The 27,439-nt window shown below is 43.2% G+C and overlaps 2 protein-coding genes across 8 annotated transcripts; one reads left to right on the forward strand and one right to left on the reverse strand.

The window, feature by feature from the left end:
• The first annotated feature begins 1,905 nt into the window (after nucleotides 1–1,905).
• On the forward strand, nucleotides 1,906–16,084 carry LOC123993323 (synaptotagmin-like protein 4). Its single transcript, XM_046295342.1, is given in 18 exon segments — nucleotides 1,906–2,107; nucleotides 8,036–8,211; nucleotides 8,481–8,696; nucleotides 9,010–9,119; nucleotides 9,382–9,499; nucleotides 9,632–9,787; nucleotides 9,890–9,995; nucleotides 10,185–10,290; nucleotides 10,425–10,469; nucleotides 10,472–10,521; nucleotides 10,664–10,750; nucleotides 11,150–11,328; nucleotides 13,076–13,178; nucleotides 13,528–13,689; nucleotides 13,832–13,934; nucleotides 14,043–14,169; nucleotides 14,341–14,549; nucleotides 15,311–16,084. Coding segments are annotated over 17 exon segments (2,139 nt in total). The 5' UTR covers nucleotides 1,906–2,107; nucleotides 8,036–8,092; the 3' UTR covers nucleotides 15,454–16,084.
• A 188-nt stretch (nucleotides 16,085–16,272) lies between these two features.
• Nucleotides 16,273–27,141, reverse strand: LOC123993324 (sushi repeat-containing protein SRPX2-like). Of its 7 annotated transcripts, XM_046295346.1 has the most exons (9): nucleotides 26,744–27,141; nucleotides 21,885–21,985; nucleotides 21,587–21,667; nucleotides 21,224–21,415; nucleotides 20,375–20,552; nucleotides 17,391–17,563; nucleotides 17,132–17,259; nucleotides 16,842–16,963; nucleotides 16,273–16,481 (listed from the first exon to the last, which is right to left on the reverse strand). In XM_046295346.1, exons 3-9 carry the CDS (start codon nucleotides 21,651–21,653, stop codon nucleotides 16,391–16,393), a joined length of 951 nt encoding a protein of 316 aa, XP_046151302.1. In that variant the 5' UTR covers nucleotides 21,654–21,667; nucleotides 21,885–21,985; nucleotides 26,744–27,141; the 3' UTR covers nucleotides 16,273–16,390. The 7 variants fall into 7 exon arrangements, 6 of the variants coding, with proteins under 6 accessions (XP_046151302.1, XP_046151303.1, XP_046151301.1 ...); XM_046295347.1 differs by lacking the exon at nucleotides 21,885–21,985; XM_046295345.1 differs by having other exon boundaries at nucleotides 21,587–21,985.
• Between the last annotated feature and the right edge of the window lie 298 nt (nucleotides 27,142–27,439).

Genomic DNA, 27,439 nt, shown 5'->3' on the forward strand with positions numbered 1-27,439 from the left:
TTTGGTTGCCTACTTTTGATTTGACTGCTAATTACAGTATAATAATGAAGTTAAAATACAGAGATTTTACAGGGGGGGGAGCTGAACTTGGTTAACACTAAACTTGTGTTCTTCTTCTATGGCGGTCCTCAAACAAACGTTAAAGGTGCCATCATCTTTGGTATGACTCTACAAGCTTGGCACACCTGTATTTGGGGAGTTTCTCCCATTCTTCTCTCCAGACCCTCTCAAGCTCTGTCAGGTTGGATGGGGAGTGTCGCTGCACAGCTATTTTCAGGTCTCTCCAGAGATGTTTGATCGGGTTCAAGTCTGGGCTCTGGCTAGGCCTCTCAAGGACATTCAGAGATTCGTCCCGAAGCCACTCATGCGTTGTCTTGGCTGGGTGCTTAGGGGTTGTTGTCCTTTTGGAAGGTGAACCTTCGCCCCAGGTTGAGGTCCTGAGCGCTCTGGAGCAGGTTTTCATCAAGGATCTCGCTGTACTTTAATCCGTTCATCTTTCCCTCGATCCTGACTAGTCTCCCACTGCCTGCCACTGAAAAACATCCCCACAGCATGATGCTTCCACCACCATGCTTTACTGTAGGAATGGTGGCAGGTTTCCTCCAGACGTGACGCTGGACACAGGCTAAAGAGTTTCTCATGGTCTGAGAGTCCTTTACGCACCTTTTGGCAAACTCCAAGCATACTGTTGTGTGCCTTTTACTGAGGAGTGGCTTCCGCCTGGCTACTCTACCACAAAGGCCTGATTGGTGGAGTACTGCATAGATGGTTGTCCTTCTGTAAGGTTCTCCCATCTCCACAGAGGAACTCTGGAGCTCTGTCAGCGACCAGCGGGTTCTTGGTCACCTCCCTGACCAATGCCCTTCTCCCCGATTCCTCAGTTTGGCTGGGTGACCAGTTCTAGGAAGAGTCTTGGTGGTTCCAAACTTCTTCCATTTAAGAATGATGGAGGCCACTGTGTTCTTGGTGACCTTCAATGCTGCAGAAATGTTTTGGTACCCTTCCCCAGATTTGTGCCTCGACACAATCCTGTCTCGGAGCTCTATGGACAATTCCTTCGACCTCATGGCATGATGTTTGCTCTTACATACACTGTCAACTGGGGGACCTTTATATAGACAGGTGTGTGCCTTTCCAAATCATGTCCAATCATTTGAGTTTACCACAGATGGACTCAAATCAAGTTGTAGAAACATCTCAAGGATGATCCATGGAAACAGGATGCACCTGACCTCAATTTCGAGTCTCATAGCAAAGGGTCTGAATACTTATGTATATAAAGTATACGTTTTTTAATTTGAATTAATTTTCAAACATTTCTTTAAAAAACGTTTTTCGTTTTGTCATTATAGTGTATTGTGTGTAGATTGATGAGGAACATTTTTAATTTAATCCATTTTAGAATACGTTTGTAACAAAATATGGAAAAAGTGAAGGGGTCTGAATACTTTCTGAATGCACTGTAATAATAATGTTGCTATTTTAGGTAAAACATGATTTTAAAGGTTTATTCAATGTGAAAATGAAGCAGTTTTTTACCAGTTGTTTTACAACTGATTTGACAAAATGTCATCACATCACAATGACTGACTTGCCACATGGTGCCTGTCTGGGAACATATTTGTTACACATTTGTTTATAAATATTGTAACCATAGGATGAAATATCTGGCCAAATAAGGGATATAGTATACAATTACACACAAAAATTTAAAAAAAAATTAAAAATGTAATAGCTAAGTATTTGTGTATTTTGCCTCTTGCATTATTTCCACAATAGAATAATGCTCCACATTATTATTTAATTTTACTAAATTATTTGCACGGGGTTTGGTTATTTACTTGTGGAAACTACTGGTATTGAATTAATTAGCACTGCTTCTGCTTTTTTCTCTCAGAAAAGTAGGGAAATAGAGCAGAGGGAATGCACCTGCTGCGGAAAACGTCTGTAGCTATTTGTCGCCCCACCGCTGTCACAAATTTTCCATATCTTCCGGGATGTGATGATTATAACCAACGCTGAAAGTCAACAGTTTCAGAGTGCAGGAAAGAGACTGGAAGGTAGACTGTGGGAGTCACGCTGACACATTGCAGCAAAGGGTTGAGCGGTAAGTTGAGTTTGTTGTGATCTATAACATTCATTCAAACGGTTTTATTGAATTACAGTTGCAATCCAAAAAATGTTTACACGACAGTAAATTGTTGAATACCTTTTCCTGATATGGGAAACCTCCCTTAGGAATGATTTACGATCCTCGATTCATTGACGTTGCGAACAGACGATATACCCGTGCACTTGTTTTGTCCGCTACCAGTCTGCTTTGAAAGTTGTATTATTCCATTTGATTATTTTTCACCTCCTCCCTCCCAAGATTTGGGAACGAAAGAAAGTGTTATGGTCAATTAATTTGAATCACAATCGAAGTGAAGTTTTCGATTTTTCTCAATGGAATTAAAACACCGTCTGGACAGGTGTTAAAATACATTTTTTGAGACTGACAAATCTTGTGTGAACTCTATTTGCGCTCGCTCATTCAGATGCATTTCTTATGTAGCGTTGTCTTATTCAGCAGATCATGTGTGTTGATAAACAACTGCGCTTTTTCAATAATGTCCAATTAACTGGATGTGTTGCCAACACAATCTTAAATCCAGCCACATCATGCATTGTCTCTAGGCCTACAATAGATTTGTTTGATTACATTTGGGCTGTTAGAAAAAATACAGTATGCTACAAGACAAAATACAGTATGCTACAAGAAAAAATACAGTATGCTACAAGAAAAAATACAGTATGCTACAAGAAAAAATACAGTATGCTACAAGATAAAATACAGTATGCTACAAGAAAACAATCAAATGTAGCCTACTGCATTTTTTGTCAAGTCCTTTTGGCAAATGAGGTAAATTACATACTTTGAAGTAGTCCTACATTTGCTGTTAGACTTACATTACTTATTGAGTTACTGTCAAGAAAATTGCACATTAAACTATGCTATTCTCATGCATTGTTAAATTGGAATTAACTTTCCTTTTATTATAGCCTATACCTACAATGAGACTATGTTTACACAGGCAGCCCAAATCTGATATTTTGGCAAAGAATCTGATCGGTCAAAATACCAATTAGTGGCGAAAACATCAGAATTGGGCTGTAAACACAACCTAAGATGCCCCCGGAAAAGCACTTTATGTGGAGTTTTCTTTCCTGTATTCACCTTTTTATTTTTTATTTATTAACGTTGCTATTCATACAATTTGTCCTCACTCTTTCTGTTGATCTCCTTCTTAGTGTCTATTGACTCTAGAAATATCCCAGGGCACTGTCATCTGTTTCTGTGACACACGCATTCCCTTGAAGTAGGCAGCCGCCTGCTGAGCTGCCCTACAAGGCATTGTACACTTCCCAAATGTGAGTCAATTGGCCTCAAGCGTTAAAACAATGAGGAAAAGGTTTCTCTCCAAAGTTCTGCGTGAGTGACACAGCATAGCACACAGACACTGTGGTAATGAGGGCTATGGAATTGAAATCAAGTTTTTTTTTCTCTGCTTAAACTCACTCAACATTATTAGAATTAGAAAAACTTTATTGTCCACCCAATGTGTCTTTGGCTTCACAACATAAAAACAGACATTAAAAGCCATCAGGACTCCATCATCCTCAAAAATAATAAACTATACGAACTACAAAAGTGCAAGTGCAGTTTCCTGTTAGACGGCTATACATTGGTCTAAAAGCCACAATCAACATCAAGAATTCCTAGTAAAAAATACATCATCATTAAGACTGAAGGGCACCTGATCACCTCCAGGATTAAATCATTCATATGTACGTACATCAGGATCTGAGACCATTATCAACAACTTGGGTCAAATTTATTTTTATAGATATTCTTAGATATCTCCTCCCTGAGGGGAGCTTTTCAAACTGGAAATAGTGGATGGGTAATTAGCTATAGTCAGTGCTTTGCTCTGAGTGCTCAGCACTTGTAGTGCCTTTAGAAAGTATTCATACCCCTTGACTTATTCCACATTTTGCTGTGTTACATCATGAATTCAAAATGGATTAAATCATTTTTTCCACTCACCCAGCTACACAAAATACCCCATAATGACAAAGTGAAAACATGTTTTAGAAATGTTTGCACATTTATTGAAAATGACATTTTCACTCTAATCAATACTTTGTAGAAACACCTTTGGAGCCAATTGCAGCTTTGAGTCGTCTGTATCAGCTTTTCACATTTGGAATTGTTTTTTTTCTCCCTTTCTTCCTTGCAGATTTTCTCAAGCTCTGTTAAGCTGTAGGCCATCATTGTAAATAATAATGTGTTCTTAACTGACTTGCCTAGTTAAATAAAAAATAAATAAAGGCTAGGCGGGGAGCGGCGGAGAACAGCAATCTTCAAGTCTTTCCACATATTTTCAATGGGATTCATGTCTGGGATTTGGATGGGCCACTCAAGGACTTACATTTTCCAGCTTTGCTTTGGCTGTTTCCATTGATCATCTTTGAGATGTTTCTACAAGTTAATTCGAGTCCCCTTGTCCAATCAATTGAATTTATCACATGATTTGGAAAGGCACACACCTGTCTATATAAGGTCCCACAGTTGACAGTGCATATCAGAGCAAAAACCAAGTCAAAGCAATTAGAGCCGTCCGTAGAGCTCAGAGAAAGGATTGTGTCGAGGCACAGATCTGGGGAAGGGTACAATTATATATTTTTTCAGCATTGAAGGTCCCCAAGAACAAAATGGCCTACATCATTCTTAAATGGAAGACGTTTGGAACCACCAAGACTCTTTTTAAAGCCTGCCGCCCAGCCAAACTGAGCAATCGGGGAGAAGGGTCTTGGTCAGGGAGGTGACCGAGAACCCGATGGTCCCTCTGAGAGAGCTCCAGAATTTCTCTGTTGAGATGGGAGAACATTCCAGAAGGACAACCATCTCTGTACCACTCCATCAATCAGGCCTTTACGGTTGAGTGGCCAGATGAAGTCACTCCTCAGTAAAAGGCACATGAAAGCCCGCTTGGCGTTTGCCAAAAGGCACCTAAAGGACGCTCAGATCATGAGAAACAAGATTCTGTGGTCTGATGAAACCAAGATTGAATGCTTTGGCCTGAATGCCAAGCGGTTTTCTATTTTGGATGCTCTCCGCGTGTGTGGTTTCCACCGTGAAGCATGGAGGAGAAAGTGTGATGGTGAGATGGTGCTTTGCTGGCGACACTGTCTGTGATTTATTTAGAGTTCAAGGCACACTTAACCAGCATGGCTACCACAGCATTCTGCAGCAATATGCCATTCCATCTGGTTTGCTATTTTTCAACAGGACAATGACCCAGCACACACACACCTCCAGGCTGTGTAAGGGCTTTTTGGCCAAGGAGAGTGATGGAGTGCTGCATCAGATGACCTGGCCTCCACAATCACCCTACCTCAACCCAATTGAGATGGTTTGAGATGAGTTGGATCGCAGAGTGAAAGAAAAGCAGCCAACAAGTGCTCAGCATATGTGGGAATTCCCTCAAGACAATTGGAAAAGCATTCCAGGTGACGCTGGTTGAGAGAATGCCAAGAGTGTGCAAAGCTGTCAAAGGCAAAGGGTGGCTACTTTGAAGAATATAAAATATATCTAAACCCTTTTTTGTTTACTACATTATTCCATATGTGTTATTTCATAGTTTGTCTACACTATTATTCTACAATGTAGAAAATAGTAAAAATAAAAACCTTTTGAATGAGTAGATGTGTCCAAACTTTTGACTGGGTGTGTGTGTAAAATCTTGGTCGACCAACAGCATATCGACCAGTAAATTGGGGTCAGCCCTAGTGTGAATACTAATGTAAATGAGATCTTTCTGTATTTCATTCTCAATAAATTGGCAACAATATCTAAAAACATGTTTTCACTTTGTCGTTATGGGGTATTGTGTGGTATTGGTGAGAATGAATATATTTAATTAATTTTGAATTCAGGCTCTAAATGTGGAATAAGTCAAGGAGTATGAATACTTTCTGAAGAAACTGTATATGTTATTGAACTGCTTTTTGAGGTTTGCTAACTATCTTGCTATCCATATTTGCTGCCCTGGACAGTTGTTGTCCTCTTCTTGGCACTCGGGTTTCCATACCATGTGGTCAACAATACTTTTGTACACTATTTCTCGAAATGTGCTGGCTCACACTGAAACTATTCCTGAGCAGATAAAAACGTTGCCTTGCCTTAAAAATATAGTGTGTTCACAGTAAATTCAGAGTTGTCAAAAAAATTGAAGTGTCTTTAAAAAAAAAATTAAACGCTCAACTTGACTATTCACTGTCTTCTGAGGTTCTGGATTCACCTAGAGATTGAAGCTCATAACTGGAACATGGCCGATGACAGGCTTGATGTCAGGCTTAAACAAATGGTTTAACCAGTGCACTCCACCCGCCGCTCCATGTCCTTAGAGGGTGGGAACCCTGCGATACGCTGAGCTCGTGTTGTTTTTAGCTTTCCTGTTCAAATTCCCTCAAGCAAACGTTCACCCTGTCAACGGGGTTTAAAACCTCAAGGATCCTGGATCCTATTTGTCATCATCTATCTATTCTTCTATATGCGTGCCAGCGCCTGTCAAAGTAAGATTAGGTAGAGACTATTTTCCCAAGTCATCCTGTCATCCTATAGTAAATTATAACATGTCGAAATAAAATCACTATCTGTATGTCAACAAATGTTAATTTATGTTTGTGTACCTGACTCAAAGCTCAAGATACACTTAGGCAGGGCTGTTTTCTTTCCCTGCAAAGGATTTTCTACATGATGTAAGCATATACAGTACAACGTTATAGGCTTAGTTTGTTAAAGGTGTTGTAGTTTGGTGTTTACTCCAGTGGAAATGACACCGTACTGTACATCCTGGTGAGATTTACACAGTGTACAAAACATTAGGAATACCTTCCTAATATTGAGTTGCACCCCCATTTGCCCTCAGAACAGCCTCAATTCTTCAGGCCATGGACTATAAAAAGTGATGGCATTCCTCCAATGCTTGCCACAGTTGTGTCAAGTTGGATGCATGTCCTTTGGGTGGTGGACCATACTTGAGACATAAGGGAAACTGTTGAGCATGAAAACCCCAGCAGTGTTGCAGTTCTGTGTTCGTCTGGCACCTACTACTATACCCCGTTCAAAGGCACTTAAATCCTTTGTCTCGCCCATTCACCCTCCATGTCTCAAAGCTGAATTAAAAGTCCTTCTTTAACCTGTCTCCTCCCCTGTATCTACTGATTTAAAAAAGGGGGATTTAACAGGTTACATCAATAAAGGATCATAGCTTTCACCTGGATATATCTGGTCAGTCAGTCTTGGAAATGTTCCACTAGTCCACCTTCACTCTGGTTTGTCTGCAGCAGGGCCATCTCAGGCTGTTGGCTCTAAGCTAGGTCACTGTGTTGTCTGGGTCTGTCCATGCTTGCCAGCTCCATCTTCCTAATTACCCAGCCAGCTCCAGCAAGGCAGAGTGAGAAGCTTCTGACACTGTGGCAGCAGCAGCCTCTCTGCATGGAGGCTCACTAGTGGAGGAGCTAAGGGTAATACCATCCACTAACAGTCCCCTTTGTCTGTATGTCTGCTAGTCCTGCACAGTCTACCGGTCTCTGTCCTTTCCCCTCACAGCAAGCCCTCCCATTGTTTAAACGCACACTCTCTCCTGCAGTGGTCCACTGTAATGCTGTGCTCTTTCTGAGTAGCCTGTACTGTATGTGAGGTTGTTACTCATGTACTGAAAGTGGGTCCTCCATTAAATGGACATTAGCTGGGGGAAAAGCCTCCGATCAGCTTTACTCCACCTTCAATGCTGCTGATGTTTGGGATCAGGACTTTCACACTGGTTTTCACTGTGATATCATGAGGGATTTGATTTCAAATGTAAGCTATGGTGCTTGGTAAAGCAGTGGAAAGGCATTTTCAGGCAGAAATCAGAAATAGATGGATAAAACATGTTCCCATTTTGTGCCTTCTGAACTCAGCCCTGTTCTCTTCTTTGGCTAGCAGGAGCCTGTCTGGCCTAGGGTGATAATCCCCAAGGGGTTAGCCTGGGACGGAGGTGCAATGCCACAGGCTGCAGACATGATTAATGTGGCCTTCCTGACTGACTCGGAGCAGGAGCTGATCCTGGAGGTGCTGCGGAGGGACGCGGAACTGAGGCAGGCTGAAGAGCACCGTGTCCGGTGAGAACTCCCCTCCCGAGCTGCATCTCAATAGTCCTAAAGTGGCTTCCTCCTGCCGTTGTCTCATTTCCTTAATCTGATCTAAAAAGACAGGACCGGTGAAAGCGATACAGTGCATGCTGGTGGCAATCTAGCATTGACCTCAACTCAGTATTTCACGAGTGCAGATGGAGGCAGTCACTAGACTTTCAACATCCAGTTATGCAAAGATGTCAACACAGACACCAATAGGCAGGGGTCTAACCAATGCCCCCCCCCTGTTGTTTTAGGAAGCTGAAGACTGAACTGCTGGACATTATGAGGAAGGGCGCCAGGCGTAGCAGTGGGAAGTACAGTGAGCGTAGCTGCGGCCGCTGCCAGGAACCACTTGGTCCACTATCTGCCGGCTCCAGCCAGTGTAGGGCATGCAAACACCAAGTGTGCCACAACTGCTGCTCAGTGTGCCCCAATGGATCCTGGGTGTGCAGTGTGTGTGCTAAAGAGGCGTAAGAGTCTATTTCTCTGTCATGTTCATCCCTGTGTTTGCTGTATCTATATGCAAAGCGTGATGTTTTTGTTAATGTCAAAGACTCTGACTGTACAACGCCCACAAGGAGACGATAATACTTTCGGCGGGTTTACATCTCGCGGATGCACGCTATGCATATCTGAAGCATTCTAAACTTGTGTAAAAAATATATTTTTCTGTGTTTATTTTTACAACGTTTTCGCACTGTCAGCATGTCACCCTTAGAGTTGTGGTCTATATATTTGATGATGTTTTAACGTGGTGGTAATGTGTGGTGTTATTTTCTCCAGTGATCTAAAGAAGGTCACCGGAGACTGGTTCTATGACCAGCGAGTCAACCGCTTCTTCACCACCCCTGGACACGACATAGTGAGGACTTCCCTCAAAAAGAGGCTCCCACGTGAGTCCAGGAACCACCAAGTTGTGGGTAACGCTCTATTCAATTGGAAACCCAAAACGACTTTCACTGCTGGTGCCGAGTGGAATGTCATTGTCAGTGGCGTGGCAGCATAGCAATTTGTCCTATTTTTCTCTACTAAATTTCAATATTGATATGTAAGCAGTGGCACTTCCCAGTAAGGAAATCCCTGTCTGAATGAATGAAGCCACTGTCAGCATATTACCAGTTGCCTGTCATGCTAAAGCTTGTTGTTCTGTTTTAGTGAGGAAGAGGGAGAACATGGGAGCACTCCTGTTGAACAGTACAGAGTTGAACCCCAGCCAGCCCACCACCCCTGTTCCCCGACCCAGACTGAGGGACCTAGCAGCCTCCAACAAGGAGTGAGTCCTATTTTTATCTGGGGTGACAACACATACTTTTACAATCAATAGTGTGATGCAGTTACTGTAATATGTGGATGGAGTTTCAATTCAACATATAACATTTTGACACTGTTATTTCAACCTTCTCAGTCTGCTAGACGAAGTCTCCGAAGAATCCGTGGGAGTTAAGACCAAGGAGCAGCAGGAGCAACAGCAGCACAGGGACAATGAGCCTGCAGAGAAAGCCAGCCTGAGCAGTGTCATGACAGAGACCGAGTCCTCTCTTGGGACTCCTCTCTTACCAAGGTAAGTCTACATCCAAACAAATAGGCCTATAGCATTAGCGCTACATGCTAACAAAACTTATTTTGGGATGTCTGCTCATTATGAATGGTGTTTATGATCCAGGAAGGAGGAGAGCACAGGTCAGTCTAGTCCAACAGGGACCAGTTTGAATGGTCTAGTCAAAGCTGACCTCGTCAGTAGCCACAGCCCCACCTCGGATGCAGACACGGTAAGGAGACCGTTTACCTATCAATCAGGTGTTGGGGTCAGTTCCATTTTAGTGGTCAGTCAAGTCGCCAAGTGAAAAGTCCGCATGAAAAATAATGGAATTGACCCTGACCCTGTATTAGTCCTCATGACTCCAGCCAATACATATTATACTGTCACACCTGACTGTAACCCATGCCTCTTTCCATAGTCCTCCGTAGTAAGTCGTCGTAGTGTTAGTTCTGGCACGGGGTCTGTCGCATTGGAAGATGGCGGCCTGTTCAAGAAGAGCGTCAGACGAGTTCAGAAACCCTCCGGTGAGACTCTTGTTGCCTCGGTAGCCCTGACTCCCAAACTCTATTCAAATATTGTTTTGTTTTAAGGGCATCTGGCCTGCTTGAGTTAACAAAGACATGCTTCATTTGAATGCGTCTCCATGGGTTTCGCTCAGAATTCACATCTGTGCTGGACCTGCGTGAGGAGGGGCTGAAGCATCAGAGGGCTTTATGGGTGACCGGAGCAAGTCGGTGCCTGGGCTCAATGTGCCAGTGAGCAGTACCTCTTCCTCATTACAGACTAATGCATAAGGCTTCACTATACTACAAAATACTTCCTTATAGTGCTAGTATTGGTGAGAGATGCAGTTGCATTGTCTTTTTCATGATTTTAAATGGTTTGCTGTGCTTGCAGGATGATGAGGAGGATGAAGACATTGATAACTTGGTGAGCATCCATAGAAAGGTGTGCTCAAGTACCTCAAATCTTCGCGGCTCCAAGGTAAATGCATGCGATTCTCACTTATCCTATTTTCAAAGGTTCTAGTTAGTGTGTGATGCTATTTTTAGAGTTCCTCAAGATAGTTATTGAACCAGAACTTTGAGACAATTCAGGATATCCTGGTTTGTGTTGTGAGCTGCTGCCTAATTAAGTTACCATGGCAACAAAAGCTCCCGCTCAAAGTTGCTTCAGGGCATGCAAATTTGACTGACCTGATTTTCATTGTCACAGGCCTCATTTGTGTGCTTTCCAGGAAGTTTGTTACTTGATTGAAATTGTTACCTTTACATGTCTGGTCACAATTTTTGCTCATTTTGAATTCCAAGTTATAGAATTGTAGTCAATATGAATGCATTTAAACCAACTACTAACAGAAGTGTGTGTGTGTGTCCACCACAGAGCACACTGGGCAGTCTGATGAGTATTTACAGTGAGGCAGGAGATTATGACAGCGTGGAGGTGAGCGGGGACATCGTGTTCTCTATCAGCTACGATGACACCACCCAGAGCCTGGCCGTCCTCGTCAAGGAGTGTCACTCGCTGGCCCATGGGGACGCCAGGCGCCAGCGCTCAAACCCGTGAGTGTCCCCTCAGGACTAGGGTTTAACAGTTGTCTCAGTAGGAAATGATGGGTGCGTCTCAATAATGTTTCCTCTCCTTCATATCCCCACATCTGAAAACACTGGGTGGATGAAAGTCGGGGTGGATGCCGCTCTGGAATTTTCTTTCAACAAAGCTGCTTTACACTATTCAGATGCATTCCATCATGTCATTGCCAACAGTGATAGTATCCCCCACTCCTTCAAGTGAGACCAACACTATTCTACCGTAGGTTGCAATGAGTCTCGTCATGTTTTTATGATGACAGTAGATGAGATGCGTTGTAGAGAATGATTCCCAGTAATCCTGTTGTTCACTTTAGACACACACTTCAGTGTTATTACTGTATGACATAATGTAGATCAGGTTTCCCAACTGGCGGCCCGCGGGCCAAATGTGGTTTTATTTTGCCCCCCCCCAATTTTCTGAGCAACTTTTATTTACTGTTGAACATAACACTAAAAACACCACGAAATCCTCTACAAGTGATTTTAATTGAAGAAATTGGTTCAAGTATTCCCATACATAATAGAGAGAACCATGGTATTGTATACAAATGTAAGGAAGGTTTGAATTGATTTTTAGTCAAACATATCTGTTTGAGCTTTTTGTGGTCAGTTTGCCGTTTACAAATTATTTGTATTTATGTTCCGGCCCTCCGACCATCCACTCAAGAACAAATTGTCCCGCAACTGAATCTAGTTGATGATCCCTGACGTAGATCATCTTAGATAAGACCCTGTCCTGTTTACAAAATGTTTGATGTGCCCAGGGGTCATTATCAGAGTTCCAAAAGGAAGAATTGTAAAGGTTACATTTAACGGAAGAAAAATAATTCTACATTTGTAGTTTGGAAATGTAGACACTTTATATTTTGACTTGAATAACAGAACAAAAATAGAAACGCAACAATTTCAAAGATTTTACTCGGTTAAAGTTCATATGAGAAAATCAGTCAGTTGAAATAAATAAATTAGGCCATAGTCTATGGATCTCACATGACTGGGAATACAGATATGCATCTGTTGGTCACATATACCTTAAAAGAAATGGGCCTCACAATGGGCGTCAGGTACTCGTCACGGTATTTCTGTGCATTAAAATTGCCATCAATAAAATGCAATTGTGTTCCTTGTCCATAGCTTATGCCTGCCCATACCACAACCTCACCGCCACCATGGGGCACTCTGTTCACAATGTTGACATCAGCAAACCTCTGTCCCACACGAAGCCATACATACAAATTCTCTAAAATGACTTTGGATGAGGCTTATGGTAGAGAAATTAACATTTAATTCTCTGGCAACAGCTCTGGTGGACATTTCTGCAGTCAGCATGTCATTGTGTCCTGTGACAACTGCACATTTTAGTGGCCTTTTATAGTATCCAGCACAAGGTGCACCTGTGTAATGATCATACTGTTTAATCAGCTTCTTGATATGCCACACCTGTCATGTGGATTGATTATCTTGGCAAAGGATAAATGTTCACTATCACAGATGTAAACCAATTTGTGCACAAAATTTGAGATACATTTTTTGGGGCATATGGACAATTTATGGGATCTTTTATTTCAGCTCATGAAACATGAGACAAACACTTGACATGTTGCGTTTTTATATTTTTCTTCAGTATAGTTTATTGGTATTGCAGGACCAGATGGGATATGGCTTCATTTGAACTCTTTAACATGTAGGAAAATATTCATGTTTTTTTGTCCTGCAGGTATGTCAAGTGCTACCTTCTCCCTGACAAGTCTCGCATTGGCAAGAAAAAAACCAGCATTAAACATAACACAGTGGACCCCACTTACAATGAGACCCTAAAGGTGATGGCCTCTCTGGAACTGCAGTAGAATTAAATGAACACTGATGAACTTTAACCCTGTATACATCCCTGATTACTCAATGGCCGGTTGTTAAGTTGATAATGCCGCCTCCTTCAGTAGGCAGTAAGATTGATATTGGCATTCAAGATAAGGAGAGTTAATCGCCGTTAGTGAAAGACAAACAAATATTGATTTTGTTGCTGCCCTTTTTTTAAACTCTGAGTATAGTGAACAAGCAACTCTGATGCAAAGGCCAGAGAGGGTGGGTGGAAACCTTTACTAAGATGTAGTTGACGGATCAGTGAGAGCAGGGTGTCACTCTCTCACTGAATCTCTTCTCCTCATTCAGTTTTCCATCAGTCGCTCCCAGGTGCTCAATCGTTCCCTCCAGCTCTCCGTCTGGCACCATGCCCGCTTGGGCCGTAATGCCTTCCTTGGAGAGGTGGAGGTGCCTCTGGACTGCAGGAACCTCGACGCAGGCCACGAGGAGTGTGTGGCGTTGGTGGGAAAAGTAAGCCTGAATAGTCTCATCACTAGGGCTCAGTTGTTCCTGGTCAGGTCACATGGTCAGAAAACATCAATCACTAAATGTATTTCTAATCTACAGTACAACCCTGTGGTCTAGTGGTTTTACTGACTATTATCCTCTATAGGCGTCACCACTGCAGTCCTCTGCCTTCTCTCAGTACAAAGGAGAACTGTTGATTTCCCTGAAGTATGTCTCGACCAAGAATTCACCCACTGAAAAGACCAAAGGTAGGAGTGCCCGTGTCGACAGCACAAACTAACAGAAAAGTCCAGTCAGCACTATCTGTGTCAGACCAATCCCTACCAGTGGCTGTCTGACACCACTATCTCCCCTAGGCAAGAGACTCTCTCTAGGCAAGAAGACAAAGACGGAGCAGGGAGGGGAGTTGCACGTCTTGATCAAAGAGGCCAAGAACCTGACGGCAATGAAAGCAGGGGACACGTCGGATTCCTTTGTGAAAGGGTTAGCTTGGTGGCATGATGTCGCTAACTCTCTACGTTCACTCTAACAGAGATCCATTTTGTTTCATCATCCTCACCTGAGATTGTGCAACTCCTGCTCATTTTAAGAACATTTTTCAGCCACCTAGCCTTCATCAAAATGTAATCCTTTTCCTCATGCTTTTAAACCTAGGTACTTGTTGCCATCGAAGGCCAAGTCCACTAAGAGGAAGACTCCGGTGGTGAAGAAAACTCTGAACCCTCACTACGACCACACATTTGTGTACAAAGACTTGACCCTAGACCAGCTAAGTGGGATGTGGCTAGAGCTGACAGTGTGGGACCGGGAGGCCATGTCCAGTAATGACTTCCTGGGTGGGGTTCGACTCAGCACAGGCACAGGTAATGACAACACCTTTTTATCTTCCTGGGTGGGGTTTCGACTCAGCAAAGCCACAATTAATGACACACAACACCGTGTTGATTTATGGCGGGGAAGTCTCAGTTTATATCCATTGGCAGTATTGCTCTACCGTTTTACGTGTTTGATTTACTCTTCTGTTGCAGGTCACCTATTTTTCCAATGTTAAAGTTGGTAGTAAGGTGAAGCTACCTCAGTTTAAATTACTAAGAGCAGTAGGCCTATTGTTAAAATAAATCTCATTCCCTGACATTTCTGTCCAAATGTGTGAAGTCTGGTGGACCAAAGCGTCAAACTTGAGCTAATACAGAAAGAGCGGGAGTAACTCACGGTGCAGATAGCATTGGCTTAATCTATCAAACAATCCCACAACACCTAATGGTCACACCCACTAAGGCCAACTTTGAATCATTATCCCAGGCTTATTTATTTAATTTTTATTTCACCTTTATTTAACCACGTAGGCTAGTTGAGAACAAGTTCTCATTTGCAACTGCGACCTGGCCAAGATAAAGCACAGCAGTGTGAACAGACAACAGAGTTACACATGGAGTAAACAATTAACAAGTCAATAACACAGTAGAAAAAAAGGGGAGTCTATATACAATGTGTGCAAAAGGCATGAGGAGGTAGGGGAATAATTACAATATTGCAGAGTAACACTTATATGCGCAATAGCCTGGGGACATTTAGGACAGGACAGACTTACTTTAGTTCACTGTTTTTCTGGTGCCCTTTTCAGCCGCACTGAAGGTTGGGAAGGAGGAAGTGGAGGCGGATTCTACAGGGGAGGAGGTGACTCTGTGGCAGAAGATGATGCAATACCCTGACTCGTGTGCAGAGGGCACTCTTCCATTACGCTCCTCTATGGGCAAGAGCAAGTGAAGACGCCACACTACCTCGTAACCTGAAAGAAGAGCTATGGAGACAGGGCAATCCCTCAACTTTATATCACCATCATTCTATAAAAAAATAAAAATAGACTGTGTCTAACCGCAGGCACTATTACGACCCTATTGGCCTAAAACAAGTGATTTGAAAGCATAGTGTAAATTCATCTGATAGCTTGAGGCTTTTGATAGAGGTATCATTTCATATTTTTAAATGTAAGGTTGTCAACTATACAAATACTTTTTGAGATCAATCGACACTAACCAAAGTTTTGCTCAAATTGAAAAACTCTTGTTTAATTGACATTTTATCGAAGCTGAATTCTATCCATGTTCAGCAAACCACTCATTAACTGTGGCGCTTCATGGGGGTTGCTGGTGTTTCAGTTTCAGGCAGAATCTCTGTTCCACTCTTAAGGCATTGAACCAGTTTTGGTCCATGTCACCTTGGGTTATGATTCATGGTAATTGAAAACTACTGTGCATATGATTTTTAAATATGTATGTAAATATTACCAGTTGCACAAAGTGAAGGAGACTCTTTATTTAAACTTTTATGCTCTTTTGAGTCCTATGACTATCAAATATTTAATTCACCAAATAAATAAAAATATGAAGTGACTGAACCTTTAACCATCCATGTTTGTTATACCCGTCTGTGCAGTATGGAAGGTGAAGAACAATCTCTATACTTTTAGATGAAGATCTTAGCCTGTTTTTCAGGTTTATCAGCCAATGGAAACATTTGACTAGCAGAGCATTTCTGTTTTCTTGTTTTCTCTCTTTTCTGGGCCAGCCTTCCTCTAAACTGATATCTTTTGAAAGTGTGACCTCTCCAAGCCACCAGGGGGCACTCTTAGTCAGAGGTTTCTAACACCAACCGCCTCCGTTCTTCTTCGTCCAAAAGGTTATTGTCGATGTATGAGAAGAGCTCATCGGATGTGGTGGGTGTGAGGAATCTCTCGTGGTCCAAACCATCCTTGTCCAGCAGCACCATGTTGAAGTAGGATCCGGAAAGCCTGCCTGTACCACAGTACGAGATGACCATTTAGTGTCAAGTCGGTGATGGTGTATTACATTGCCTGAAGATGCAGTGCAGCCAACATGATTGGACACTCGTAACAAATGGATCAAAAGTCACTTTTTTAATGATGTTTACATATCTTGCACTACTCATCCCAGATGTATATACTGTATTTTATACCGTCTATGCTGGTCGGTCATGGCCCATTCATATTTATATGTACATGTTCATATTCCATCCCTTTACTTAGATTTGTGTGTATTAGGTAGTTGTGAAATTGTTAGATATTGCTGCACTGTCGGAACTAGAAGCACAAGCATTTCACTCTACAATACAATTTGATTATAAAGTCACCTTACCTCAGACCCTCAATGACCTCAGTGTCCAAATGACGTCCCTTGATGTGGCCCACTTCTCGAGGAGGGGACCCTAGCAGCTCAATCACTGTCACTCCTCTTATGTCCAGACCACAATCTGCTTTCTAGGCATGAAAACACCCCAAGCATGGTCACAATTCATACAAACGAGGTACTCATATTTAATTCACTAAACAGCTATTTATTAAGTCCTGTAGTAACTACCATTGTTGACAGCAGAAATTCCCTGACTTTCAGATGATACCCAAACCATCCCGGTGTCTCGGACTCACCTGTACCATAAGGTTCTGGAGCTTGTAGTCTCCATGGGCTACGTTAGGTGCCGACACAATCAGAAGCCTCCTCTTCTCGTAGAACCGGTCCAGGAGCCCAGAAGCTGTATCCACATCGGTTTTAAACTCTATTGCACAGTACACATGCACACACCATCAAAAACAGTATGGTTGTTGGTATAATCACTTTACATGTATGGGTTCAGTTGAAGACAACAAACCAGATGGCCATGCTCTGTCATTGGTTCTCAATACTAACGGACGCACTCAGCAGGGGCCTCAGTCCAGCTGTGGTCGAAATGGCAGACACGGCTGGAGATCCCCCTCCTCTCCTGGCCCCTGTCACAGTGGTACTCGCACACCGCCCCGTAGTTGTTCCCATCAGAGTCACAGGTGAGGTAACCATGGAGAGGGGGCTTGAGGACTGGACACCTGGGGAGAGACGGAGAGCAGGATCTCTATTGTTCACAAAGCAATTGATGATCTAGGATCAGTTTAGGATTTAAGATGATATGGACATAGGGACATGATCCTTGATCAGCACTCCTACTCAGACGCTATAGGGGAATTCCCTTTTTATGCACTTTTCTACCTACGAGTATTGTGACCTTGAACTTAAGCATGACAATAGCATGCTATTCACCCACTTTGTTTTCCCGGGGTGGAGATAGAATAAATGAAGGTGTGTCTACAGATACACTGTATTCTGACCTTGACCTACACTAAATGACCAAAAGTATGTGGTCACCTGCTCGTCGAATATCTCATTCCAAAATCATGGGCATTAAATATGGAGTTGGTCGCCCAGGTAATGCTATAACAGCCTCCACTCTTCTGGAAAGGTTTTCCACTAGAGTTTGGAACATTGCTGCGGGGGACTTGCTTTTATTCAGCCACAAGAGCATTAGTGAGGTTGGGCACTGATGTTGGGCAAATAGGCCTGGTTTACAGTCGCCGTTAAAATACATCCCAAATGTGTTTATTGGGGTTGAGGTCAGGGCTCTGTGCAAGCCAGTCAAGTTCTTCCACACCAATCTCAACAAACCATTTCTGTATGAACCTTACTTTGTAAATGGTAACATTGTCATGCTGAAACAGGAAAGGGACTTCACCAAACTGTTGCCACAAAGTTGGAAGCACAGCGCTAAGATTTCCCCTCACTGAAACTAAGGGGCTTAGCCCGAACCATGAAAAACACCCCCAGACCATTATTCCTCCACCAAACTTTACAGTTGGCACTATGCAGTCGGGCAGGTAGCGTTCTCCTGGCATCCACCAAACCCAGATTCATCCCTCGGAGTGCCAGACGGTGAATCATGATTCATCAGTCCAGAGAACGCGTTTCCACTGCTCCAGAGTCCAATGGCGGCAAGCTTTACACCACTCTAGCCGACGCTTGGTATTAGCCTGCTCGGCCATGAAAACCCATTTCATGAAGCTGATGAACAGTTCTTGTGTTGACGTTGCTTCTAGAGGCCGTTTGGTAGTGGTGCTGCAACCGAGGACAGTCGATTTTTACATGCTTCAGTGGCCCCGTTCTGTGAGCTTGTGTGGCCTACCACTTTGCGGCTGAGCCGTTGTTGCTCCTAGACGTTTCCACTTCACAATAACAGCACTTACAGTTGACCGGGGCAGCTCTAGCAGGGCAGAAATTTGATTAACTGACTTGTTGGAAACGAGGCATCCTATGACAGTGCCACATTAAAAGTCACTGAGCTCTTCAGTAAGGCCATTCTGCTGCCCATGTTTGTCTATGGAGATTGCATGGATGTGTGCTCGATTTTATACACCTGTCAGCAACGTGTGGCTGAAATAGCGGAATTGACTCATTTGAAGATTACCATGGGTTGAAGAATGGGGCAATTTCCTTTTGTGCGTAAAGGCTCTCCAAACCTCTTTTTTATGATTCATAAATACTTACCTAAACCTAAATCTATGTTTTTCAGTGGCAGGGACTGTGGGAGACTAGTCAGGATCGAGGAAAAGATGAACAGAGCAAAGTACAGAGAGATCTTTGAGGAAAACCTTCTCCAGAGCGCTCGGGACCTCAACTTGGGGCGAAGGCTCACCTAACAGGACAATGACCCTAAGCACACAACCAAGACAACGCAGGAGTAGCTTCAGGACAAGTCTCTGAATGTCCTTGAGTGGCCTAGCCAGAGCCTGGACTTGAACCCGATCGAACATCTCTGGAGAGACCTGAAAATAGCTGTGCAGCGACAGTCCCCATCCAATCTGACAGAGCTTGAGAGGATCTGCAGAGAAGAATGGGAGAAACTCCCAAAACCCAGGTGTACCCAAGAAGACTCGAGGCTGTAATTGCTGCCAAAGGTGCTTCAACAAAGTACTGAGTAAAGGGTCTGAATACTTATGTAAATAAGGTGTTTCTGTTTTTGAAAACATTTGCTAAAATGTCTAAACAGTTTTTGCTTTGTCATTATAGGGTATAGTGTGTAGATTGACAAAAAAAATAACAATTTAATCCATTTTAGAACAAGGCTATAACATAACAAAATGTGGAAAAAGTCAAGGGTTCTGAATACTTTCCGAATGCACTGTTTGTTTGTCCAGTAAGTCATGTGCTGTGTGCCGGATAATGTTCATCCCCTCTTTAAAGTTGCAAACAGACAAAGAACACCACGTGATTCATCTGATAAAGCACAGGGGAAGGAGGGAATCTTAAAAATAAAAAAAAAAACTGTCATACTCCAGTGTTTTATGTGCCGTTTCCGAGGCAACGGGGGGGGGGGGGGGGGTTAAATGTTAACATCCTCTGTTGGTCTGGGTCAATTGAATCAATTAATCTTTGGAGTGAGGGGAACTTTGAAGATAAGAAATATCTATTGGTCTTGGTTTTGAGACAAAGACAGAAAAAGGAAATGAAACGTGGAAAGAGCGGTACTAGATGAGTGTCTGTGTTGTGTTTATGTGGGTGGGAGACATGCCCATGGGAGCTGCCGGGGCTTATAAAAGTTAGAAACAAAACGGCACTGGAAAAACAATTAGTTTGGATTCCAAATGTTTTTTTGAAATTTTTGCTGTGCTTACAGGGTGCATGCATCTCATTAACTCATGGAAATACAATTTTAAAAAACTGCTGACTTAATTACCACTGACTTTGACCATTCACTTACCTCCAGGCATATCAAACCAAACACCACCTGGGTTTCACACCACAGTGAAAAAGCATTCATGAATCATGTCAGTATATGTGGACATGCTGACTAAACATATGAGCTATACCTGCACAGATGGACTCTGCCCCACTCCAGGACCCCCCCATCCAGACAGGTACGAGAGTGGTCCCCCTCGATCCGGTACCCCAGCTCACAGATGTAGCCACAGCTGGAGTCCACCACATAACCCTGGGTGCAGTGGTACGTGCCATGCCAGATCAGGTGCAACACGTTGCAACGAACCTCTGTGGAGTCACCGTAGTCAACAAGATAGACCCTGAGTATAACAAACATTAGGAAGACCTTCCTAATACTGAGTGGCATAACCCCCCCCCCCCCCTCAGAACAGCCTCAGTTCATCGGGGCACAGAATCTACAAGGTGTCGAAAGCATTCCACAGGGATGATGGCCCATGTTGACTCCAATGCTTTCCACAGTTGTGTCAAGTTGGCTGGATGTCCTTTGGGAGGTGGACCATTCTTGATACACACAGAGAACTGTAGAGTGAAAAACCCAGCAGTGTTGCAGTTCTTGATTCAAAATGGTGCGCTTGGCACCTACTACCAAACCGGTTTCAAATTTTATGTCTTGCCCATTCACACATACACAATCCATGTCTCAATTCTCTCAAGGCTTACAAATCTTTCTTTAACTTGTCCCCTCCCTTTCATCTACACTGACTGAAGTGGATTTAACAAGAGACACGAATAAGGGATCATAGCTTGCACCTGGATTCACCTGGTCAGTCTGTCATGGGAAGAGCAGGGCCCTTCATGTTTTGTATACTCTGTGCATATTACTCCTATGAAGGTTTTTTCTAAAGAAAACTCAGGGCCTTTAAAAGAAAAATGAACAATAGAGGACATGGACAAAAAAGACAATCAGCTGTATCGGTCTATAATCAGCCTGTACTCACGGCGGCAGCGACTGGTCCCAGACCAGCGGCGGTTGGGCATGCACTGCACCGAGGATCTGCCCAGCAGCTTGTAGCCACGGTCACAGGTCATCTCGCAGCGGGTGCCTAGGGTGCTGCGGTAGTTCTCTCCTCGGGGGAAGTGGCAGGTCACATCCCCATTGGCCAGGGTCAGAAAGTGACACCATCTTAGATCTGCATCAAAACAATATTGTTTAAACACACACTGGAACGCAGCGCCAAGACCAATGTGCTGCAGACATGCCAAGAGACACTGATTTCAAAACAGTGATGTGGGGTACGTAGATTTCAAATCTGTGTTGTTGATAATGTTAGTGTTGTGACTGTGTGGTTCTCCGTAGTTACTCCTGTAGTTCAGTTGGGGAGTGTAGTACTCCTCCTCTGGCACAACCTCATTGTAGCTGCTGTGCATTGTGGTTCCAGAGCCTGAAACCAACGACACACTATTATTAGCTCTAAAATCAGTCATAGCAACAAGGCATAAACAGATGAAAACTATTTGTCAGCTACTAATGTATTTATGGGCGATATGTACTTTCTTTCCCACACATTAACCTACATGTATTTATCAGCTTATTTGTGATACATATGAAATGATTTTGAGGTAGAACATGAAGAGTAGAATAAAGGTCATGCAGAGAACCTCTGATGCTAACGGTTTCCCCACAAAGTCTCAGGTTCGCACAGCCTGAATCCTGGTCCTTTCCTGAGCCATTTCCATAAAGGGAAGTTGGGAAAAAAAACCTGGTTGGGATCCAAAAGTAAAGTCCAGTGAAAACTAGTACATCTCTGAAAAAGAGCCAGGCTTTCTGGTTTGCCAAAGTTTCATTCAACTCAACGTAAAAGTGTTTTAGCGTCACATGGAAGGAAAATAAGATGGCAAAGAAAGTAGGAAAAGGACTTAACTGGGCACACATTGCACTGAATGTGCACTGAGATCATGACACGTGAAGAGGACAACGTTGGAAAGCAGAGGTCCTCTCCTCCATTTTGAGCGTATTACTGTAACTCGTTAGTCTTTTTGCCTCGTCGTTTTTACTGTAGCTTTAAACCGAGGAGCTGAATCTAACTTTCCATACATTACGTCTCCCTTACCACACTCATTCTTTCCCCTCACTTGTGGTCTATCTTATTTCATAAACCCAATCTCTTGAAGGATATTTAAAAGGGACTCTTCTGTTTAGAAAAAGGGCTGCCGGATTAGATTCTCCCCCCCCCCTTGTCTCTCCGCTGAGTACTTGTGGTCCAGATACTAGCTTACCCAGTAGACAGGGGCTAGCCAATGTGTAATTTAGACCAATGGAAATTCAACTCATGGTGACAAATCTCAACAACGTCTCTAATGATGGTAATTGGGGCACTTGCAATAGGCTGCTAAATGTACAATGATGTTTACTTACAAACACCTTTCATCAAATGCCTTATTTACAGTCCAACTCTGAATAACACATAAACATGCCCTCAGATTCCTAGCACCCAAGTCTCCCTCGTGTTTGCAAATCCAAGTGAGGATAAACAGACTCTTTGGCATTCAAGACAGTTTTACATTTCAGCAGCGATTGAAATCCTTTGTACCATGTCTCATAGTAGACATGCAAGTGGTATCAATATTCAAATATCTCTTTTACGTTATTACACTAATGCAGGCAGCTGCTATGGCCGCCTGCAGGTTGTAAAGCAGATAGACACAGCATGCATCACAGTGAGACCAGCCAGGAACACTTCCCACTGCTCTCGGTGAGGCGGTTGCTTTAAAAGAAAGACATACAATGACCACTGCAGGGAGAACATCCAACTTGGAGAAATGAGTCATTCTGGAGAGGGTGGATTTCACCAGCCGACTATTCACAGCAGCCACACTGCACTCGTTTCAATGGATATATTCTCATGTTGAGGTTTAGGAAGTTGATTTCAGATCAGCATCCTTTGTATTTCAGTTGGAAAAGTGTTCAATTACAGGAGAACATGTGACTAATAGTGTGAGACATCGCCAGATGTCAATCCATTAGCGACTAGATTTTGGCTTTGTGGTTTTGCTTTGTAATCAACTGGCAGCAGGCATGAGTTTGGGTGGATCTGAGGTGACTCGAATCACTGTCTCGTAGGGGCCAAATGAGGGCCTTGGCACAGCTGGTCTGTGCACACTCAACCATTTGTCTGTGATTGGAGATGTAATTACACAGGTCTGAGAAGGGGTGACATGCTCAACAGAGGACGAGGGCTATATAGAAAACTCATGGGGCCTGTAGGCTTAGTACAGTGATGACTTGTATTCACCTACAAAACTTTTTCTTAATGAAAAAATGCATAGATGGGACATTTGGGCTTCTTTGCTCTCTCTTTTTTTAACTGAAAAATAATTTTTACATTTACATTTAAGTCATTTAGCAGACGCTCTTATCCAGAGCGACTTACAAATTGGTGCATTCACCTTATGACATCCAGTGGAACAGCCACTTTACAATAGTGCATCTAAATATTTTAAGGGGGGGGGGGGTGAGAAGGATTACTTTATCCTATCCTAGGTATTCCTTAAAGAGGTGGGGTTTCAGGTGTCTCCGGAAGGTGGAGCATAAATAAATGTTAGAAAAAATAATAATAAATAATGTTAGAGTGGTTGAGTTTCTGTTCGGGAAATACTCCCTGCTCTCTTTGTAATTCCTGCAGGTCCCTCTAAAGATCCCACCTCGGCTACTTCTATTTACTGCGGTGATTGAGGTATTTTTTTTCTTCACCTTTATTTAACCAGGTAGGCTAGTTGAGGAACAAGTTCTCATTTGCAACTGCGACCTGGCCAAAATAAAGCATAGCGGTTCGACAAATACAACAACACAGAGTTACAGAGTTACACATGGAATAAACAAAACATACAGTCAATAATACAGTAGAAAAAAAGAAAAGAAAAAGTCTATATACAGTGAGTGCAAATGAGATAAGATAAGGGAGTTAAGGCAATAAATAGGCCATGGTGGCAAAGTAATTACAATATAGCAATTAAACACTGGAATGATAGATGTGCAGAAGATGAATGTGCAAGTAGAGATACTGGGGTGCAAAGGAGCAAGATAAATAAATAAATAAATGCAGTATGGGGATGAGGTAGTTGGATGGGCTGTTTACAGATGGTGCAGTGATCTGTGAGCTACTCTGACAGCTGGTGCTGAAAGCTAGTGAGGGAGACATGAGTCTCCAGCTTCAGTGATTTTTTTCAGTTCGTTCCAGTTATTGGTGGCAGAGAACTGGAAGGAAAGGCAGCCAAATGAGGAATTGGCTTTGTGGGTGCTGCTATGGTGACCAGTGAGCTGAGGTAAGGCAGGGCTTTACCGAGCAGAGACTTGTAGATGACTTGGAGCCAGTGGGGTTTGGCAACGAGTATGAAGCGAGGGCCAGCCAACAAGAGCGTACAGGTCACAGTGGTGGGTAGTATATGGGGCTTTGGTGATAAAACGGATGGCACTGTGATAGACTGCATCCAATTTTTTGAGTAGAGTGTTGGAGGCTATTTTATAAATGACATCGCCGAAGTCGAGGATCGGTAGGATGGTCAGTTTTACGAGGGTATGTTTGGCAGCATGAGTGAACGATGCTTTGTTGCGAAATAGGAAGCCGATTCTAGATTTAATTTTAGATTGGAGATGCTTAATGTGAGTCTGGAAGGAGAGTTTACAGTCTAACCAGACACCTAGGTATTTGTAGTTATCCACATATTATCCACGGGGCGGCAGCGTAGCCTAGTGGTTAGAGCATTGGACTAGTAACCGGAAGGTTGCAAGTTCAAATCCCTGAGCTGACAAGGTACAAATCTGTCGTTCTGCCCCTGAACAGGCAGTTAACCCACTGTTCCTAGGCCGTCATTGAAAATAATAATTTGTTCTTAACTGACTTGCCTGGTTAAATAAAGGTAAAATAAATAAAAATATTCTAAGTAGGAGCCATCCAGAGTGGTGATGCTGGACGGGCGAGCAGGTGCAGGCAGTGATCGGTTGAAGAGCATGCATTTAGATTTACTTGCATTTAAGAGCAGTTGGAGGCCACGGAAGGGGAGTTGTATGGCATTGAAGCTCGTCTGGAGGTTAGTTAACACAGTGTCCAAAGAAGGGCCAGAAGTATACAGAATGGTGTCGTCTGCATAGAGGTGGATTAGAGAATCACCAGCAGCAAGAACGACATCATTGATGTATACAGAGAAGAGAGTCGCCCCGAGAATTGAACCCTGTGGCACCCCCATAGAGACTGCCAGAGGTCCGGACAACAAGCCCTCCAATTTGACACACTGAACTCTATCAGAGAAGTAGTTGGTGAACCAGGTGAGGCAATCATTTGAGAAACCAATGCTGTTGAGTCTTCCAATAAGAATGTGGTGATTGACAGAGTCGAAAGCCTTGGCCAGGTCGATGAATACAGCTGCACAGTAATGGCTCTTATCGATGGCGGTTATGATATCATTTAGGACCTTGAGCGTGGCTGAGGTGCACCCATGACCAGCTCTGAAACCAGATTGCATAGCGGAGAAGGTATGGTGGGATTCGAAATGGTCGCTAATCTGTTTGCTAACTTGGCTTTCGAAGACCTTAGAAAGGAAGGGTAGGATAGATATAGGTCTGTAGCAGTTTGGGTCTAGAGTGTCTCCCCCTTTGAAGAGGAGGATGACCGCGGCAGCTTTCCAATCTTTGGGAATCTCAGACGATACAAAAGAGAGGTTGAACAGTCTAGAAATGGGGGTTGCAACAATTTTGGCAGATAATTTTTAGAAAGAGAGGGTCCAGATTGCCTAGCCCGGCTGATTTGTAGGGGTCCAGATTTTGCAGCTCTTTCAGAACATCAGCTATCTGGATTTGAGTGAAAGAAAAATGGGGGTGACTTGGGCGAGTTGCTGTGGGGAGTGCAGGGCTGTTGACCGTGGTAGGGGTAGCCAGGTGGAAAGCATGGCCAGCCGTAAAAAATGCTATTGAAATTCTCAATTATAGTGGATTTATCGGTGGTGACAGTGTTTCCTAGCCTCGGAGCAGTGGGCAGCTGGGAGGAGGTGCTCTTATTCTTCATGGACTTTACTGTGTCCCAGAACTTTTTTGAGTTTGTGCTACAGGATTTCAGCTTGAAAAAGCTAGCCTTAGCTTTCCTAACTGCCCGTGTATATTGGTTCCCCACTCCCCATTGCATGGAACCTATTATGGGCCATAGATGAGACTGACAGGGAAAGCATGTGTCTGTACTGGCAATAATGATTTTATAGTAGTTTACGAAAGTATAGTTTCAAAGTATGTCCGGATATAATCATAACTACTTATTCAGCATGAGGAATAGAATAACATTTGCATGCATTCTGCACATCAAGGCTACTGCCAAGTTTAATCTTTGAGTAAAGAACCAGAATAGTCCAAGTGCAATGTATCTGCCCACTGGTCACAGACGTGAATTTAAGGTATAGTCTACGTTAGTTCAACTGAAATGACGTGAGAACAACGTTGATTAAACCCGTGTGTGCCCTGTGGGTGATCTTACCCTCATTGTGTCCCAGCAGCTCTTTGATAAAAGGTCACCAGGAATAGTAAAAAGATATGGAATCGTGACATGACAACACGGTCTTTACGCGCAATAATTCAGATAAATGTGATACTAGGCATCGACTTTAGCCAATGTGGAGACCCTTGACCATAGTCCAGCGCAGAAAAAAAGTAAGGCGAGCTCTAGTCCAGACCATAAGCACGACTAAAACGTAAATTCGTTTCTTTTAACGACAAAACTATTCGCGTCTTTTTTCTTCTCTCTCTCTCTCTCTCTCTCTCTCTCTCTCTGTGCAAAGAAGAAGCCCACCAACGCTCCAGTCAAACCAGACGACAACTTTTACTGTAGAAGTTCCTCGGTGTCCACTAGTTACTACAGCCACAAAGTCAACAGGTTATGGGATGGCATAAGGTTAGCAGTGTGGTTACGGTTAGGTTTAAAATCACATTTTAAGAAGATACATTTGAGAAATAGGCGGGGTTTATTACCTTTTGGCTGTGGTAACTAGTGCCGACAAGTTCCTCCGCGTTTATCACATGCGGTTCGATAAATTACCACTAGGCGGCATTGTTGGACTAGTTCCAAGGGCTATCATACAGCCCTAACCCTGATCCATCACTAGTTTAACAGTTATAGCCAAAAAATATATATTAATAGGGAAACCATTGTCGATGTGCCCAAGAACGCCAACGT

This window comes from Oncorhynchus gorbuscha, linkage group LG13, assembly GCF_021184085.1.
Source record: "Oncorhynchus gorbuscha isolate QuinsamMale2020 ecotype Even-year linkage group LG13, OgorEven_v1.0, whole genome shotgun sequence".
Lineage (NCBI taxonomy): Eukaryota > Metazoa > Chordata > Actinopteri > Salmoniformes > Salmonidae > Oncorhynchus > Oncorhynchus gorbuscha.

Bases quoted from the DNA above. Each gene is read 5' to 3' on its own strand.
- LOC123993324 (XM_046295343.1), bottom strand. From the start codon at position 22,158: ATGTGTGCCCAGTTAAGTCCTTTTCCTACTTTCTTTGCCATCTTATTT. The intron at 21,416-21,586 runs GTAACTACGGAG...GTTTTGATGCAG, and splicing joins TCCCCAACTGAACTACAGGA to ATCTAAGATGGTGTCACTTT. The intron at 17,564-20,374 runs GTATAGCTCATA...GTCTCTCCCCAG, and splicing joins GGCAGAGTCCATCTGTGCAG to GTGTCCAGTCCTCAAGCCCC.